The sequence below is a fragment of the Akebia trifoliata genome, chromosome 4, assembly GCF_017979445.1.
Source record: "Akebia trifoliata isolate Shusen 1 chromosome 4, ASM1797944v1, whole genome shotgun sequence".
Lineage (NCBI taxonomy): Eukaryota > Viridiplantae > Streptophyta > Magnoliopsida > Ranunculales > Lardizabalaceae > Akebia > Akebia trifoliata.
In genome coordinates this window covers 2,873,204-2,893,313 of record NC_141378.1, presented here as the reverse complement: position 1 = coordinate 2,893,313, position 20,110 = coordinate 2,873,204, and the positions used below count along the sequence as shown (strand labels likewise).

Genomic DNA, 20,110 nt, shown 5'->3' with positions numbered 1-20,110 from the left:
GATTTTATTTGGATTTAATGATCTTATAATAATGTTGTAGAGTAATTTTTTCTACTCTCACAAACGAGATCATTAATAGTTTGCACTCAATTTTGGGTTTCGCCATCTTTGGACATTGTTGTCGTACCTACCGAAGATCCGATTCCTTTACTCGTGTCTCTAAGTTCCTTGTTGCAGCGGAGAGTTTTCTTCTACCATTCTCCTATTTGAATTTTCTCAATATATTATGGATTAATGATTGTTCACCTTCTATATTCTTCCAAAATGGTTTCCTCATCCATTAGATTACTCTGACAAATATGTCTCTCCTTAACCCGTCTAGTTTAGACAAGCTTGATTAAAATTTGAGGTCCCACAATTCCTTACCTTGTTGAGGCATCTTACGATCTTATTTATCCCACATTTTTAAATTCTCATGACCACATATATGTCCCGGATTAGTTGCATTTTTTTCCCCATAGAAATTATAGAGAAATCGATCCAAAAACAATGAAGGAACAAAATGATTTAAGATTTTAAGTAGTTCTCTCATATTTAAGACACATCTACAGAACACACCGATTCCACTATAAAGAGAAAAATCTCAATTACAAATTACACTTTTTCACCGAAAAGAGAAACGTAAATACCCCCACCAAAATAACAGTGAAATTATGAAAATATCCTCAACAAATTTATTTACTTGACTAATGAGCAATATGAAATGCTGAATGGTACCATAAAGCTGAACAAATCATGACGCAAGTGCCATTATGGAGTCTAAGTGTCTAACAATAGAAAATCCTTAAGATGAGCTTTCATTGTATCAAAAGATCATTTTGGAGTCCTCACAAGTCACAAACTTGCAAGAAGTCCAAGAATCACTTTTCTTTTTCTTTTTCGTTCTTTATTCTTTGTGGGGGTGGGGTGGGGTGGTAGGGTAGGCCTCTTAGGTAGGCGGCATATCCATGATTCCAGACGTTTGTTTGCAAGTGAGAGTTGCAGATACAGATGTCCAATCGTGTTCCTGAGAAGATATCATTGTTTACAAGAGGATCATAATAATGATGTGGTCCATACTCATTTGGTGCACCATTTTGGACTTCTCTATCCTTATGGGAGAAAGAGAAACATATTTCCTACAGATTAGTATTGGTTTCCTAATACCTCTCAAGTGTTTCAACCGTACTAATGATATATAATTTGAATATAATTGTCGTTGGTGATTTTCTTAAATTAATTAGAGATTTAGACCTGAGGATTCCAATACGATCCTCAGAACATGAAATAAATAAATGTTTGGCTGTTTGGGATTGCCTGTTTTTATTTGAGTCATTTTTAACGAGGCCTTAAAAATAAAAGAACAACATATTTGATCCAAAATGAGTTCCTCTATAATTACTCCCTGATTATATAACTCTAACACGTGTGGTCATTCCATTTAGATGATCCAACCACACAGATGGTCCATCCCATGGACATACCAATTATTTGTTAGACCACGTTTTTGGCTGGCCCATTGGCCAAAACGGTTTTATTATTCTCTATTGCATTTTAATTAAAAATAGTTAATAATTGGATTCAAAAGCTTGGATAGAGTTGCAATATATTCTCCAGGTTTTCTTTACTATTGGTTAATTGGCTCAATAGCACAAGTTATGTCCTCTTCAACTTGTAAATTTAGATTTGCTTGTTAGAGTAAACCTTGCACCAAACATACATGGGGGGCGTTCAATGGCAAACTTTTTGGCAAAACATTTTTCAAAACATGAGTTAGAGATTTTGGAATGGGTTGATTTTTGGTGGGGATGATCTCTACGGTGAGGAGATCATCATCACCAAAAATCAGCCCATTCCAAAACTTCTAACCCCATCAAAAACAGTTTACAAAAGATGGACGGTTCACGATTTTTCAGCTTGTAAACATGGGTTAGAAGTTTTGGAATGGGTTGATTTTTGATGAGGATGATCTCCTCACCGTAGAGATCATCCTTACCAAAAATCAGCCCATTCCAAAACTTCTAACTCATGTTTTGAAAAATGTTTTGCCAAAAAGTTTGCCATTGAACGCTACCCAACATTCATACCAATATATATTTCTCTTTTTCTAGATTTGTTCTACTTGGATTTTCAAAAACTCGATTAATTCCAATATAAAAGTTGGATTGTTATAAAAATAATACAAGGCCATTCAGCTATAAGGCCACCTTTCAGTTGAGTAAAACTAAAAGTTCTCATTGTTTCAAACAATTTTATTGCCCAACATCTTTCAGCAAATCTCTGATCTCTGATTTTTTTTATTTATTCTTATTTAAGGAAAAACATAAGAAGATAATTACATAAATTGGGATTTTAATAATTAAAGCAAAATATCATGTTATATCCCATTCAATTAGTGGCACTATGTAACATTCGGGTAGTTGAGTTGATGACACAGAAACAATTTCTACAAGATTGCTACAAAAACCCAAGTAAATCTAGAATGACTGCATCAGAAATGGGCACCGAAAACATCGATACTAAGTATGATGAGCTGCAGAATACCATATGGAGTGGCAAGAGCAAACGATGATAGGCTGAAAGGCTAAATTCATAGTAGCTTCAAATGATAACAAAATGGTGGGCAGTTTGGCAAATTTCCATTCGAAAAAGAAGAACAAAAAAGGATGCTTCAGGGGTCGAAATAAACAATTTGGGTCTCACTTTATATTTCTAATGAATTTTATTTCAGAGTATTAATTCTGTATTATTTTGAATCCGGGTTTGTTTTACAAGGTCATCATTACGAATTCTGAGGTTTATAAAAAAAGCTTCAGTTGAATTAGAATTTCTCATTTTTTAGAAGTTTTATTGAGGAAGTATGGTAGTAGTTCAAGAGTTTTTAAACCATTTTGACAAATAATTTTTGTATCCTTTGCTGTTCTCTAGAAATAATTAGGCAAACAAGGACAAAGTCTGAATTGGAGTGCTAGATCAGTGTGTACCAGGTACTTTGAAACATGAAAATGAATGCGATTTCGCAAAACTGAGCTATGTTGCAAAACCAAAAAATAGCAACATTGATGCAGAAAGAAAATTCTCCAATTTATACAACTTACAAGAAAAATGAAAGGAGAAACTAGTCCCAGAAGCAGCGTCGTCCGTAATGCAAAGGCATCAAATGATTTGTAGAGTTTTCATGAGAACTGCCAGTGGATGCAATCGCATTTAGAGAGTCGAATAACCTAGGAAGCCATATGAAATCTCGCACGTACTTTAGGGTATGTGAATGCAACAACTTCTGCCCCATGCATGAAATATCAATCTGCCATAAACAAAGAAATAATACACAACAATGGTTCACTAGAAAACCAAATTTATAATGCTATAAACTTCTTAAGAAATGGACTGAAATTATCTTCAAAATCTTGTTTAGAACAACTGATACCTTTAACTACATAATGTATGGTTACTGTCAATTTGTTTCATCATAAAAAACAAACCAAAAAAACAATAAACAAAGCCTCATCCCAACGATTTGAGGTCAGCTGAACAAATCATGTTCCTTCACTCCAATTTACTTTGTTCAAAGCCAAGTCTTTTGTTATTGAGGGTGAATTCATATTGAGTCGTGATAAATTATGCTGCGCTAACACGTACGTGGTTGACGTGGCAAGTGCACAGAACCGTAGATCATTTTCTTTGGGATACGCAAGGAAAAAAGATCTACAGTTCTATGCACTTGCCACATCAACCACGTACCCACCGCATGTGTCAGCACGTCATTTTATCATTAGTCATTCATATTTGGACCATTCCACTGATATACAATGTCCATTGTAAGCCGTTACAATCTTGAAAAGCATACCAAATAATTGCCTCTGACCTGAACAAATAGCACCTCATTTTTCCTAATCATCCATTTATTTGTCTTATTTAGATAAGTAAAAGATTTCATCATTAATATTTTAACAATCGTCTGTTGATCACACAGGATGATGGTACTTTGGTTACATCGAAGTTTTGTGTACTGTAGTATTCAACATAATTCTCTAAAATATTTAGCTATCCCACAGAATTTTTTGTTCTCACATAGGCATCATAGCCATTCCTTTGTTCATCATTTGTGGTGCTAGGGTATCTCACAATGTATAAATCTTAATGAAATGCAATGGAAGCAAAAGATCTTGGCATCGTAGCCATCCCAATGTTCATCATTTGCAGTGCTAGGGGTATCTCACAATGTATAAATATTAATGAAATGCAATGGAAACAAAGGATTTTGGAGGAATGGCAAGTGAAGACGTTAAAAATCAAATGAAGACAAAGAATATGAAATCAAGGGGAATCAGATCATAGTTAGCCAAAAACTTCAAAACATGGGTTTATTGACCATTTACTCAGATCTAACTTCTTGCTATCATAAAGTCTACTGATATTTTTTTGGCTAAGCAAGCAAAGATGGTATTATCCCCTCAAATAGATTTTTCTTGTAATTGAAGGAAGGTTATTGAACATATTAGACAGTAACATGAAGTTGGTTATGATTTTTATTTTCGTTCGATTGGGAGGGGGGAGGGGGGGGGGGGGGGGGGTTAGGAAAGGGATTCCACAAATACTACCTCAGACAGTATCAAACAAAATTGTACGCAATGAATGCCACCAGATCCTGCTGATCCTGGATGAACTGAAGCTATTATGCCCAAATTGAGTTTACACGAAATGCACGTGTTTTCATTGACTGGAGGGTACAACAGAAACAGATTTTGGTATCAAACCCATGAGATGCAGGCTGTACAATTATAATTGTCGCAATGGTGTGACACAAGACGAGTGTTTTTGAGGCCTCTCCCATACATATTGGGGCAAAACCTTACCCCAATGAGACATGTCACTCTGAGATAACCATCATTCGAGAATCAGCCTTGAAGACCGGGAAAGTTCAATGTAAAGCCATATCTCATGTTATAGTTGACGAGACTAGAAAGGGCATCAATGCAAAACTAAAACTCTAGAGACTTGCTTCAAAGTAGAAAGGCTAAGAGAGGTTGGAGAAGTCAAGATTGGGTATGGTTGCCACGGTCAACCCTATAAAAAAAAACAGTGCTCTATATTGTGTGTTTGAACAAGAATAGAATCTCTTGAATTACAAAGAGAATATTTACAATAAGTAATGTTTTAAACAATCGATTTACGATAGTGTTATAGGAGATGCATTTTAGTAAGGTGAATAATGACACATCATAACATGTTTTGGTCAATTTTCATCGCATGTAGCACTAGATCTAGGGTTCCAAGTTCTCCTAAACCCTAGTTATTTGGGTAATTGTAACCACATTCTAGAATCATTAGGATTCAAATTCTCCTTACTCTAAAATTAGAAAGTCGACTCTAAATGTGTATCATCTTTCCTTCTTTCTTGTATATGGTGCCAACCTCACTTTCTCTTCAAGAGTATATGAAAAACTTCCTTTTGGGCTTGTGTATGTAGACTTAACACTTGTTTGAGGATCCAAAATATAGTAAGATAATAGATGAAGTTAGTTCTTGATAATTCAAAACCACCACCACATTGAAATTTTAAGAGAGTGCCATTACCATAAAGAAATATAACATATGATTGAAAACCTTAAACCAAAGATGGCCCCAGTAAATCACCATGAGGGCTTAATAAATTTCTTTTCAATGACAAAAAAAGGAGTGACTGCTTAATTGACAAGCAACGCTAACAGCTGAAAAAATAGATTGAGACTGACGAACATGACTTTAATGACCTTGGATTGATTCAAGGAGAGCTCGAGGAGTTGGAGAAAAAATTGTTAGCAGCTCATTATGTGTATGATATCAAGTGCATATAGTTTCTTCCTACTATCATGGCTCTAGTATCTTCTTGGTTGTTCAATCTTTGATTAATTGGTCAGATTTCGAATGTATGAAATCCCGAGTGAACTCACTGATGTACATTATTTCTTTCTTGAGATAGAAATAGAAGGAATATGAAGCATTAAATTATGTAAATTGAAAGTACCTCATGTCTTAAGAGTAAGCCTAGAAACCTAATCCAAGCCTGGTTTATTTCCCGGCACAAATCCATTTGCACCCCTAGTAATAAAGTAGCTACCCAACATGCAACTGCATAATATACATACTCTTTCATGGATTAAGTCAAGCTCAACAGTTCAAGGAGGCAAAATTAAAATTGAGGGAGGCAAGTCAAATATGCCTCATTATATAGAGAGAAAAAAAAACTACTTGGAAATCATTTAGTTCTTAGCTCTAGTTAAGATGGATGCTCAAGGATTGCTTTATAGTATAGAATTTCTTCAAGGGAAGAAAAACCACTCGGGCCCATCCCAAACCTTAAGAGCACTAAACCAACCCAACCCAGCTCTAATCAAGCCTGGGATGCTTAGCATGGGCCAAACATGAAGCATCAACACCTCAACACAAGCCTTAATCAGATTAGGTTGTGTCAAATGTGAAAATGCCAAAAGGAGGAGATTAGAGAGGGTAAAGGAGAGAGCAAAGGGGAAAGGAGAAAGGAGAAATAAGAGAGAATAAAGGAGGATTGAAATGAAGAAAAAGAGACTAGGAGTAAAGAGGTCTTGAGTTCAAACCCCCTCGTTGGCCACTCGCAGGGATTTTTCCCGACTTACTTGGTATGAGTAGTTTGTGGGGGTATTACATGTGCCTGGAGGATTTCAACGGACGCCTCTACAATAAATAAATAAAAATGTGTTCATATCCACTTCCCCCCCCCCCCCCTCTCCCTCTCTTTTTAAACCTTCAACTTGCACGTTCCTTCTAATTGGGATTGAAATCAGCCTTGGTGCGCATGACCAAACCATGTCAATCGATTTTCTCTTATTTTATCGCATATTGGACCATTGCTACATTTTCAAAAAATGCATTCCTTTTTAATTTTATCTTTCTTAGTCTTTCCACTCATCTATCTGATAGCATCATCATCTATACTACCCTCAATTCATTAATATGTTGCTTGTTGATCATTCAACATTCCATAAAGCATAGCAGGTCTTATCTTCTACTTCGATTGGGATGCTTCAATGACATGGCCATCTAGAAAAACATGTTCACTTTAAACCATCTTGATCTAATTCTCAATCTCACCATTATTATTATTATCATTATTATTATTATTATTATTATATATAGGGTCAGGATCCATAGACCACATTCTAGACAACGTTTTGTCCTATATGGCAAAAAAAATTCGGATTGGGCTATTTTTTGTTAGGATGATCTCTATGGTTAGTAGATCATCCTCACAAAAAAATCATTTGATTCTAAAACTTCTAACCCTATGAAAAGTGGTTACAAACTAATGGTTAAAATAAACGGTCCACGATTCCTTAACTTGTAAACTAGGGCTAACAATTTTAGAATGGGCTGATTTTTTGCAAGGATGATCCACTCACCATAGAGATCATCCTCACAAAAAATCAGCCCATTCCAAACCTTTTTGCCCATATAAGATAAAACATGTTGTCTAGAATGTTGTCTACGGATCCTGAGCCATATATATATATATATATATATATATATATGATAGGACTAAGAGAATGAAAATTGTTGCTTTGGGTATTCCTAACCATCAATTTTTTTCTAGTCATTCCTCTCCATGGGTGTCATTACTAAACTTGCACTCTACATAATTTGTCTCAGTTTTACTTATTCTAAATTATATTTTTTTTCACCCCAATTTCTGTTCATTATTATTTTCTTTACAAACATTCATAAGTATATAACACAAAATTAAGTGTGTACCATTTAGCAGGCAAAATGATGGGGATTATAGTAGCCATGCATCTATTGGGTGTTCAAGGTTAAAATGGGGGCTGCATTACCTTCCAAGAAAAAAAAAGGATTACAATGAGGGGAGTCAAATATTCCGTTTATATAAATCATTGTTAGATATATAAATCAAATTTCCAAGTGTATTACGGAAAAAAAAATTGTCAAACAGATCTACATTTAAATGAAAATACTTAATAAATTGGTACTATTTTATTTCAATCCCACAGATTGGAAATACCTCAAGAGGAAATGGGGCACGTGGATAGATATTTTTGGCAGTAATAAAGTAACTTGAAACATCAGCCAAAAATACTTTCAAGAGAAATGGGAAATTGTGGCACAAAGATGGATATGTTTGGGAGAAAAAAAGTAGCTTTCTTTATTGGAAATTTAGCCAAGTTTAGGTATAATTATGAAGGTTCCCACCTTAAGATCCAGTGACTCCTGAAAAGAACACGAAATCCCAGATGTTTAAAACAAGCAAATCCAACAGTTGGGATACAATATGTATCTGAAGGGTATATTAAATATTTATAGGATGTATCTCCTCAAGTGGATTTCATGTATTAATGGTCTTTTTCTTTTTATTCCTCTTCTTTTTATTAATTTTTTTTTGTAAGCAAAGTGTCTCTTGGTTCTATATTGTAGGTTATAGTGCACTTAAGAATAAGAAAATCATTAAAGATAATTTTGATTTATTTTTCCTCTCTTTCTCATGAAGGATAACTGGTTTTCTTTCTACCTTGCTTTCTTTGGTGGTCAAGATTGAACTAGCTCATCACTTCATTCATGTAATAATAGAAACACTCCAGCCAGAAACCTTCAATAACTTTTTCTTCCTTCTCTCTCAAATCATTTCCAAGATTTCCATCATGATCTTACTTCCAAAACACTATCTTAATTATTTCCCATCAAAATTTACCATAGTACTTCCTCGCCCTTACTAACTGAAATCTTAATGCCAATATCAACGTTCACGAATTCTAGTCATATTTATGGGACCCAAGAACACTATTTTTCTTTTTTTTTTTCTAAACTATCCACTAATGATAAAAATGAGGAGTTTTCAGTTGGTGAAAGCTCCACCCACCTCTTATTGGGTCCATATATAGACAATTCCTTCATCAAATCATGATCTGGTGATCACAATCATCCTATCTATTAGACTTCTTCCTGGGTTCTCTCTCTCTCTCTCTCTCTCTCTCTCTTCTTTTCTTTCTGAATACCTGTTGGATTTTTTTTTCTTTGGTGAGTCCTATGAGATTGTTGGAACACAAATTTTCAAAGCAGTAAGTCCAACACATTATGATAGAATGAATGGTCAAGATCTATTCTTGGTGGAAACCATCCAAAAAAACAACCCCCCTTCTGCATGCCCATCATGTACCATGCATGTCACATAGAATGAGTTGCCATGTTAATAATTATGCGAAAGAAACAAACCAACAAGAACTCGGCAACAGAAATAAAAGAACAAGAAGAAGATGATGATGATGAGGGTTAGATAATATAATACCTCAGTTTCACTGATGACACCAAGCTTGCCAACCAGATACTTCTTAACCATGAAAACCGTCACGTCTTCATCTCTAACCATGAAGTTACAAGAACAAAAAAAAAACAATTACAAAACAAAGAAAGAAAGAAAGAGAAAAGTAGTCAGCTTTTTCACTCATTTCGCTGAACGTCATCATTAACTATGAGAAAGTCGAAAAAAAAGACTAAATCATGATTACAAATTTTCTAACGTGCACCACTTACTTCACTCTAATATACGCCTTGGAAATTTGTGGCAACGCTTCTCCCTCCCTGCTATCATAAGCCACAATTATCAAACACACACACACACTTTCTCTCTCTCTCATTCGTGTTTTTTTGATAATTAATTAATTAAGGAAAAGATAGATGAACGAAGATTAATAAATACTACTTACCGGCTATGAAGGGAACGAAGAGAGAACCACAACCCAGTTTCCGGTCGTTGACAGTAATCATGAGTATTAAAAACCGGCAATAACAGGTTTTGACGGTGAAGAAAACCACCTAAATCCATGGGCCATGCCCATGATGATGGTGAGGGTGGAGATGGTAATGATGACAGATGATGATGTTGCCATAACCCATGATGATTACCACAACTACTACTTCTGACTCCCTCATTATCAAACCCCAACCCTAACCCTAACCCTAAATTTGAATGAGTGGCAAACCCAGAAGCAGAAGTAGAACCAACCGAGTTGGATCTGAACTCGGGTTTTGGACGAACCACACTGAGTCCGAGCCCGAGTTCGAGCCAGTCTTCGTCTTCTTCTAAAGGGTTGTAGTCTTCGTGGTTGTGAGTGTTGTTTGGATACGATGAAGCCATGGGTACATACTAATGTACGCCGTTGGAATGTTGCGCTTCTGTTTGTAAATAATAAAGAGAAAAAGATGGGTTGAAGGGGTTGTGTTTGGTTTGGCCCTTTATGGAACGGCAAAATTTACTGTACATTACCTCACAATAAATCAAAAGTTCTTCCCCAAAAAAAAAAAAAAAAAAAACCTATTTTTATTTTTTATAAATATAATATTTTATCTTTTCTTTTCTGCTCCGAGTCTTGGGATTAAAACCCAGCACGGAAATATAGAGGAGCTGAGTTTTCGCTCGTTTCCGAGGCTTTTCTTCTTTGTTCTTGTTGTTGCTCCTGAACAGTTACAGGTATTTAGGGTTTTAGTTATTTTTTAGAGTGAGAGAGACAAAGATTTGGGGGATGAATAGTGTTTGCAGTACGTCTTGTATCTGAAAATATCTTTAGTTGGTTTTTTGGGTTCGAATCGATTGATTCTCCAACATTCTTCTTTTTGCCATGGAATGGGTTTTTTCTATTAAAAAAAAAAATTACTTATTATTTACCATTTGTTGACCATTTTGAACATCAGACAGTTGATATATATAAAAATTAAATTTTTTTAAAAAATACACGTGGCATTCATGCAGGGAACGAGATCCACCATCAGGTGGGTCCTACTTCTTACATCCCGCGTGCGTTTAGTGGGTTAAATCATTAGTTGAGGGCAATATGACAGTGATCCTTAGATTCAACCACTAGATGTTCGCCAAACTCGTTGTAACTCCTTGACACGAAGTAAGCGGGTTTGGATCGAATCGTAAGCGGGTTTGGATTGTGATCATGTCAATCAATCTGATCCGATTATTATACCAATCATGTTTGCGAAACATTAATTTTATTTTTTTTAACAGATTATTTTTTAGTCTAGTATGCTGATCAAAATGCATTTGAAATTTACTCAACCCGTGAGATAATCTTATCCATTAGAATTAATCTTTGAGTGTCACGTTTCATTTAATATCATTATTTAAATAATCATATTAATGTGAAAAGATATAAAGACTCGAAATTAAGGCCTGAGAGCATATCCAATCCCTCCTTACCATCTCAACTAACTCACTGTAGGTCACATCGACCTGTTTAATCCATTTAATTATCTAATTCTTAACTTGTCGGGTTGATGAATACACAATTTGACTTATGTATACATTTAAATTATGAATCACAATCAAATATCAAAATCTATTTAAAGGGTTATAAAAAGAAGGTCTCACCTTTACAGGCTTTTTCACTTTAATCTAGTCATGATCGTCAACCTAAACAAGACACAACCCCAACTGTTTGTTAAACATGTTACACGGATCGTGTTGTGTCACCTACTCAATAAACATGTTGGGCTTTGGAATACGGTTTTTGACACAAGGATGGATCATTCCACGACCCGATCCATTGCTATCCCTTAAGGGGAGCACTATGTATTCCCTGGTTGGCACGTTTTGAATTCAGATTCATTATTGGTCACTCTAAAATGAAATCGATTTGATATGTGGTTTATTTTTTAAATTATTTATCATATCCTAATTAAACATTAAAGTATATTATTCAAATATTATAAAAGTTTGGTTCAAGTTATTATTTCAACATTACAGAGCATTGTAACACATTTAAAGAACTTCAAAAGTTATTTACAATTAAAATTTTATACTCATGTAAAATCATTAAATCTGACACACACACACACACAGTTTCTATGGGTACGCCAAACTTTTATTATTCTCAACCAGTGACTATTTTTTATTTTTTACCAGTGTGTAATAAGTAAAAGTTGAAGTGCAACAGCAGTTCTCAAAACTTTTAAGAGTTGAACAGAAACAATTAAATATTGAATTATGTCTACATGTATCCTATATTTTAGAATAAGATTCATTTTATCATTAGTCATTTGTTTAACAGAAATCGCAATAATTGTTAATGAAACGTGGAACATGATGGGCTTTTCTGTTTGATTTGGTTCGGTTTGGCCCGTATTGGTTTGTCTGGCCCGATCCAAACATGCCTATTGTATGTCTTAAAATCGTAGTAAAGAGTTAGTCCTCAGGAACAATCTGCAGCAAATGAACTAGAGACAGAGAAATACAAATTAACCATTGCTGGATCCATATATCACCAAGAAGTCAGATTGAATAATATTTGTCTTCTAATCCATCCACGTATACTTTTCTGAAGATTGCATTTATAACTAACTATGCTATTCACTTTTTTTTTTTTTTTTTTTTAATCTTTCTTAATCGTATAGACTCCCCCCCAAAACACCTATTCCTTGCGTCTACACCAACACCAGGCTGAGACACTGTTATATCATCTCAGGAGCTCATATGTTTTTAACATTATTTAGAATATGTTGCTGATGATATATCCTCTTGACTTAGGTCTTTTATGATAGACTAACAAAAATGATTCCCCCCTTCCAAAGGAGAAGACTTATGGGGGTGGAGGATCCAAGGGTATTTAACAAGAGGTTGCGTCATTTTTGTTAGTATTTAATAGAGAAGGAAATCAGTATGAAAATGAAGATGTAGGGCATTTTCGTCATTTTTTTGTTAGTATTTAATAGAGAAGGAAATCAGTATGAAAACCAGGGGGGGAGTAGTAATCAAATCAACAAGAGGCTGAAGATGAGGGCATTTTTGTTCGTACATAATAGAGAGAAGGACATCAGTATGAAATATGAATACAGCCCTGCTATACATACAGCTATATATATATATATATATATATATATATGGGATATATATATATATATATATATATAATAATATAATATAAAAAATTCCCAGTGAATGAAAATTCCATCACGAAATGCAATTCCATCACTTAAAAATCAGTAGGATGTCAGGGTGGTGGTAAGCAATCACAAAACAATCTTATGTTACACAAACCAAACCCTAGTCCATAAGCTTAGCAATCCACAACCACAGAACGAATGAATGTCTATGCGAGAACTCAACTCTACCCAACATCTGCTCACCATTCTAAACTCACTTGTTTCTGGTTTTACATCAACACCCGGGAAGAGATTGAGCAGAAGCGAAAGGAGATAGACTTGCTGCTGACTCACTACAGTGAAGTGGGCACGGCTGCTGACTAGACGATCCAACATAACTCAGAGAGGCATTGCTTGAACTCGGAACATATGGGGATGATATGTATCTTGAATTAACAGGTGACAAGTATCTTGAATTAAGAGGTGACACGGAAGGATGGCAGCCCAACGAGTGTGGTGAGACGAGGTAGGAAGCAAGAGATCGTTGGGAAGATGCATTCCTGAGGTCCATAGAGTTTCTGCTTAGACTTAAGGCAGGAGAGTTTCGGTAAGGTCTATAAGACTCTGGCACGTAAGAAGTGCTAGCAAGAGAGTAATTATGAGATACAGATGGGGACCGTGATGATGGCATGGTTATTTGTATGGCTGATGATGATGCCAATGATGACCGAAAGGATGATAAGGCAGCAGACGAAGATGGAGAGGCTGGACCTGATGAAAGTAATGGAGTGCTTTCTGATGCTGGAGGATCACCTGTGCTCGTCCTTGCGTCACGCTTGCAAACTGGGCAAAACGTCCTCCATGTAGTAAGCCAAGAATCCACACAAAAGGCATGGAACTCTGTCAAAAATCCAAGAAAACATATTAAGATAAAGACATCACTAGAACTACCTCAGATTTTCCACTAATCATAGAGAATAATTATGAATTTTGAGAACATACAAAAAGATTCCCAAATTTTTGTTTAAAAAAAAAAAAAAAGAATAATAGAAAACCGAAGAACCAGCAATTTTTGTATTTTGAGGAATATAATGGAAAAAAGAGAGAGAGAGAGAGGAGCCGAAGCAGAAGCTTAAGCAATAAAACAACAATATGCAACCAAGCATATTGAGGAAAGAAATATCCATGAAGTTCTGTTATGCTGGCTCAGGTATTTAATAGCCTAACTGCTAAAAATAGTTATACTTTACATACGAAAATTATCAGTCATGTTGTTCAAATGCAATATGGCAAAAATACAGATACACTATATTTACATGTACCAACACTTCCCCTGTAACCCAACACTTGATTAGTTGCCACTTGAATTCAAAACTTAAATCTCATTTAAATCCCCCATATTGTTCCCGATTCCAGCCTTCCAGGAGCCTTTACCTCCAAAATTTCACTTATTTAGATTGTGTTTTTGTATAGAACAATTTTTACTCTTTTTTTTAAGCTTATCGTGGTTATCCCCACACAGCGGGTGAGACTAATCCCACGGTCACACACACTGCCCCCTCGGACCCTAGAGGGTGTCCCCAAGGAATTCATTGCTTCGTGGGGTTTCAAACACTTGACCTACCCTTCCTGAGGAGATTATCAAGGCTCGGCTTGCCACTAGGCCAACCCCTAGGGGTTATTTCTAATTTTAAATTTCTAAGTAATAAAGCATAATGCCCAAAACTTAGAAATATAAGTAGATACATTTAGGAACCAATTTCTCAAGAAATAATAAGATATTAATATAATTCGATTTCCCAAAATTTTGATGACATAATGTAATTTAAAATTTTCAGGATATTTTTGGGAAATTATGGAAACGTGAAACCTTTCTCATACATCCTTAAACTGAAAAACTGTCAACTATCAGGTCAGAGCCAATGTCATAAGATTAACCAAAGTTTAGGAATTCAGCATATGGAAAAACTAAAGCATGACAAAACCTTGAAGTACAGCATAGGTTTGTCATTCAAAAATAGTAAAATAAGGAAGAGAAAGAGAAATGCAGTTTTGAAAATTGAGATCTAAAAAAACGGATTTAATGAATTATCATCATCATCATCGAAAGCCTTGTCACCAAAAAATTGGGGAACGAATCTTGTTCCTCCATTCAATTTCAAAATGAAGGATCAAGATTCATATTAGGAGGTGGCAAAGATTTTACACAGGCTGCATACAAATGGTTCATGATTTGGAGTACGTCCATACATTGGTTTGATAGAACTTAGGATCACAATCAGAACAACATTTAGTCGACCGACTATGACACAAACCAAATAAATGATCCACATTAACGAGTCAGTGGCCATGTGCACAAGTAGCGAACAATGGACAAAATGCTTTCGTTATCCAAAAACATTCAGACATTATACCCCTTCGACACTCCATTCTCTTAAAAATTGCCACAAAAAAAAATTATAGGTATAGGGTTAGTGGTTAGAAATGAAGTTGGGTTCAAGGGGATTTGAACTTAGGACATGGAAAGGACATTTCACATGTCTTAGCACTTAGCTAAGTTGGCACTTCAAAAAAAAAAAAAATGCCAAATATTAGAATCTTAAGTTGTACCACGTATCAAACACACTCTCATTCAAACAAATTTCATAAAACATATTGTTTTCAATCATTGTTTAAAAATGTGCATACGGGATTTTCACACATGTTAGCCTCATCCAGTAACATTTTCTCCATATTCCAAATGTTAAAGAACAAAATTATTGTGACTTAGATCTCATAAAATACAAACTAATGTTAGTGTGCCTGAAACTTCCATATCCGAGTTTGATAATGCAGAAGTAATATAACCTAAGATACGGTGAAGAATTATCAATTAATAAGGTGTTCAGGAAGATCAGAGAACACATACTGTGACAGCAAGGCAGTATTCTGAGCTTCTCTCCAACATTATAGTCTTCAAGGCAAATGGCACATGTTCCTGATGTACTATTATCTTCTAAAACAGTAGTGAATATCAGGCTTGGCATTGCTTTTACTAAACGCTTGCTCATCCCATGGAAATCCTGAACATGAGGAGCTCGAGGCCTTTCTCTTCTTATACGATGCCTGCGAACGAAGAAACAAGTGGCCAGCACAGCAGATATGGCAAGCAAGGATATAAAAGAAATGGCCATGATTGACCATGCTGAGTTTTCAAAGGTGGGGGTGATCCATAGTTCCACGTCGGTAAAGCCGGCATACTTCTTAAGTACTTGACCTGAGGCTTTGGATACAAACACAGCATTTATTTTGATACCGGAAGAACTTCCTGCCACTGAAAATTTTGACAGGATTATTCAATAAGATGAGTGCAGATTCAACATCACATAATATGTTGGTAATTTCTAAGTCGGAGAAAAATAAATTAAACTAAAGTTCAGGGAAAAGTATTACCAAAGGGGAGAAAAGAAAGAAAAAGAAAAGTACAATAAATAACATAATCACAGCCGCTAGAAGAAAATATTGTCTATAGCCCATTGATGATGTTTCCCCAATTACAAGCAAAATCCTCCCATTTTGTATCATTTAATTTCTTCAAAATATAAGCATGGTCTATCAAAAGCCACCAACCTTGCACACTTCCAGTAATGTTCTACTCCAATTTCAAATATGAATCTCTTACATTCTTTCCCATTACCCCTTACACACTGCAAAAATTATGAATGCTCAATAGTAAGACGACACAAAACTCCAACCCAACAAAACTATGACTGAAATACATGCAGTAGTAGCAAGCTCCACACTTCTCCAACTAGACTACCCCCCCATGCACAACAACCTTCGTCCCCAATTTGCGAAGGGGGAGGGGGAGGGGGGGGGGGGGGGGGGGGGGGGACGTCATACTGTTCAACCTTGGTTTATTGGGTTGAAGAGATTAGATTATAAAGGAAGTGTTTCTATATCCTGATCATTTTTTACTCAAGTTACATGACGTACTCACTCAAATGCCTCCCAGAGAAGTTGTGTAATTGGTGTTGCCTATCTTAATTAGATTTGAAAAGAGTTTCACCCTTTTAATCAAAAAGAGAAAGTTTCACCTTGGCTGCAACTAGTGAGTGGTGAGCACACCTCAAGTGGCCTTAGTGAATTACGCTACCAAATGCTCTGTAGTGAGACTTTTTTTTGTTTTTCTTCCTTTAGCATATTATCAAACTCAATTCTAGATCATTAATAATACAATACAACAAAACACCAAGTAGTTACAAGAAACTCAATCATGTACTCATTTCGAAGCATTCGAAAAAGAAATAATGAAATAGTAGTACCAAAAAGACTAATTGTTCCAAATTAACAATCAAGCAAATCACAACCCACAAAAATAAAACGATGATACTAGGCATGACAGTAAAACATCATTTTTTAATGCAATTTGAAATGCAAGAATTGATATAAATTAACGCGATAAAATAGAAATCTAGTGAGAATTCCAGGGCCAAAACGACGATATTTTTTAAACAAATAACAAATGTCCATGTGAATAAAATTAGTTACACCTAAAATCAATTACTAAGAGTTTTCCAAAGGAGAAGGACATTACTTGCAACCAAAGTATCACTATTTTCATTGTCATGGATAATAGCTGCTTTAAACCCTGCACTTTGTGCTCTTCTCACTTTATCCTCAAAGGTGCATCCTCCTCCTCTAATAATCAATGCGAATGAAGAATTTAAACCATGGATTCGATCCAATTTGTTAGTCAAAGGCGAACATGCATCAACAGGTTCAGCGAGATACACAATCCCGTAAATACCAGATTCTTTAACTCTCGGTGCTGAAAATTAACCAAAAAAAACATAAATAATTTTAGAAGAAAATCTTCTGCAGCCAACAATGTTAAATTAAGACAGTAAAATCGAAAAACATAAATAATTTTAGAAGAAAATTTTCTGCAACAAACAATGTTGAATTAAGAAAGGAAAAATCGAAAAACATCAATATTTGGATACTTCAAGCTTACCAAAGTTAGCTTCGATGTCGTCGAAAGATCGAGAAACATTGTTCCCAATCAAGATTACATTTGCAGTGGTGATTGAAACCAGTAGAGAGAGAGAAATGAACCAAACACAGAGACGCAAGATCCACGATTTGCCTTTAAATCCACCTTCCTTCGGAAATCCAATCATCATCTCGATCGTATAGATGTGAAACAGAATCGGATTGAAAAACTTTAACGAATCACGGTTTTAATGCTCTAAAAAAAAACCTCGATTAAGCGGCAGAAATCGAAATTCTTTTTAACATCAGCTTCCATGCTTCTTCGATCTTCAAAACATGGAATCTATATGTTTGTTTTTCGATCTCTACAAACGAATATGGAAATTAGGAGAAGATTAGGGTCTGGTGAATGGTGATTGATTTGGTAAGATATGCGAGAGACAAAATCACTAAATTAAAAAATTAATAATGATATAAAATACACCTATCACTCCCGCGTTGTCACTCATCCGTGGTTTCGTGTTTATCTTCGCCGTATTAATTATTGAAACGCTTAATGGGTGTCTAGTACGACAAAAAATAAGGATTCGCTGTTTGGTGACGAGGATGTTAAGCTGCTAAATCAACTGACACATGCCACCTGTCTAATAAAAATATCCTTCAAAAGAAACTTGAGAGAGATTCTATTGCCACACCAACTTTTACTAAGAGTACACCAATTCACATGTAGATTAAAGAGATATTCTCACAAAAAAAAAAAAACATGCGCAACTTATGTTAAAAATTTGATTTCGATGCATTGTTCATTTTTCCACTAAATTCATCACTTTCACAATTAACAAATTTAATGTTAAATTATCAGCAAGATTGTTGATATGGAAAATTTACTACTATTTACAAATTCATTAATTATAAAAATGACGAATTCACAAATTTATTGATTATAAAAGTGATGAATTTACTAGATAAATATGTTTTGAGAATTAAAATAAATAATATATTAAAGCTCGAATTTTATCATATTCAATAGAGATTCACTCTAGATTAAAAATTGACACACATCTTAAGGTTCTTTAGTAAAAGTTGGTGTGTTAATAGAAGTTATGTGAACTTTATAATATTCCTTGTTTATAATGTTTCTCTTTTATGGTCCTAATCGAGTTACAGGTATCTAACATATTCCTACCTAACAATTTTTTATAAAGTAGTGATGAAACGTATAATTTGTATAAATCTTTTCATTTCTAATTCGATCCGAACCATTCATTCATAGAGCTATTGACTTGATTGCAGATATTTTTGGAACACCTCTAATAGAGGGTCAAAAGAAAATGTCATTTAAAGTTTTATCAACAATTTACTTGTGTAGGTAGGATCCAATATTTTCTGAGTCCTTATTGTAAGAAATTACAAATGAAATTTTTTTTTAACAAAGATGTGAATTAGGAATGATTGGTCGATGAAATATGAACACTGTATAATTTAAGTAGACACGTGGTGGTTGTCTAATGATTTAACAGCTTAGCATCCTTTTATGGAAACGGCAAACCTTCACTCCATAAAAAGTTGTCCGCATGAGCGATTCTCACTTTTTTTAGTGGGAAGACCATAAACCTTGGGCTGCCGCTAATGCATGGAGCAGATGAGACCTAGAATCCGATCCGATAACGTCGGTCTGATCCGACAAGATTTCAATCCAATATCTTATCAGATCGAATCTAGATCAACCACGACCCGACCTAATAAAATGAGAGCAAATATATATTGAATATAATATATAAATTGGATTTTGATTTCGTATATTAAATTGGATTTAGCTCGATTCAACCTGATCCGATTGTTATTGGAACCATTGTGGATCCCAATATAGAGATCAAAGTTCACATATTAAATACAATATAATATTCAATTTATATACTTTCACACATTTTATAGGATTTGATTCTTATTGATTCGAGACATGGTTGATCCAAAATTAATCCAATAGATTTATCGGCTTGGATCCTTATCAAATGCAAATCCTTGATCCAAGTTATTGGAATGGAATTAATTTCACGTCTGATATCCAATCTGTTAACAGACTAGTCCTTAGTAAAGAAAAATAAAAAAATTGACCACATTTTTAATTGGGGATATTTGGTGTTCTATTTTAATTTTGAGAAAAACTCTTTTAAATAATGATTATTTTTTCTAAGGAGTATTTTGTTTGATTTACATGGTAATTCCTTCATTTACATATATATATTTTTTATTTATTTATATACTT

General features: G+C 34.8%; 2 protein-coding genes across 2 annotated transcripts; both read right to left on the bottom strand.

Moving 5' to 3' along the window:
* Window positions 1-2,904: 2,904 nt before the first annotated feature.
* LOC147402958 (uncharacterized) lies at window positions 2,905-10,291 on the bottom strand. The gene is made up of 4 exons (XM_086437617.1): window positions 9,711-10,291; window positions 9,538-9,585; window positions 9,293-9,365; window positions 2,905-3,283 (listed from the first exon to the last, which is right to left on the bottom strand). The coding sequence occupies exons 1-4, from the start codon at window positions 10,139-10,141 to the stop codon at window positions 3,098-3,100; spliced, it is 738 nt and encodes a 245-aa protein (XP_086293743.1). The 5' UTR covers window positions 10,142-10,291; the 3' UTR covers window positions 2,905-3,097.
* A 2,652-nt stretch (window positions 10,292-12,943) lies between these two features.
* Window positions 12,944-18,332, bottom strand: LOC147402957 (Protease-associated (PA) RING/U-box zinc finger family protein). Its single transcript, XM_086438375.1, has 4 exons — window positions 17,867-18,332; window positions 17,447-17,680; window positions 15,779-16,183; window positions 12,944-13,770 (listed from the first exon to the last, which is right to left on the bottom strand). The coding sequence occupies exons 1-4, from the start codon at window positions 18,033-18,035 to the stop codon at window positions 13,166-13,168; spliced, it is 1,413 nt and encodes a 470-aa protein (XP_086294501.1). The 5' UTR covers window positions 18,036-18,332; the 3' UTR covers window positions 12,944-13,165.
* Window positions 18,333-20,110: the final 1,778 nt, after the last annotated feature.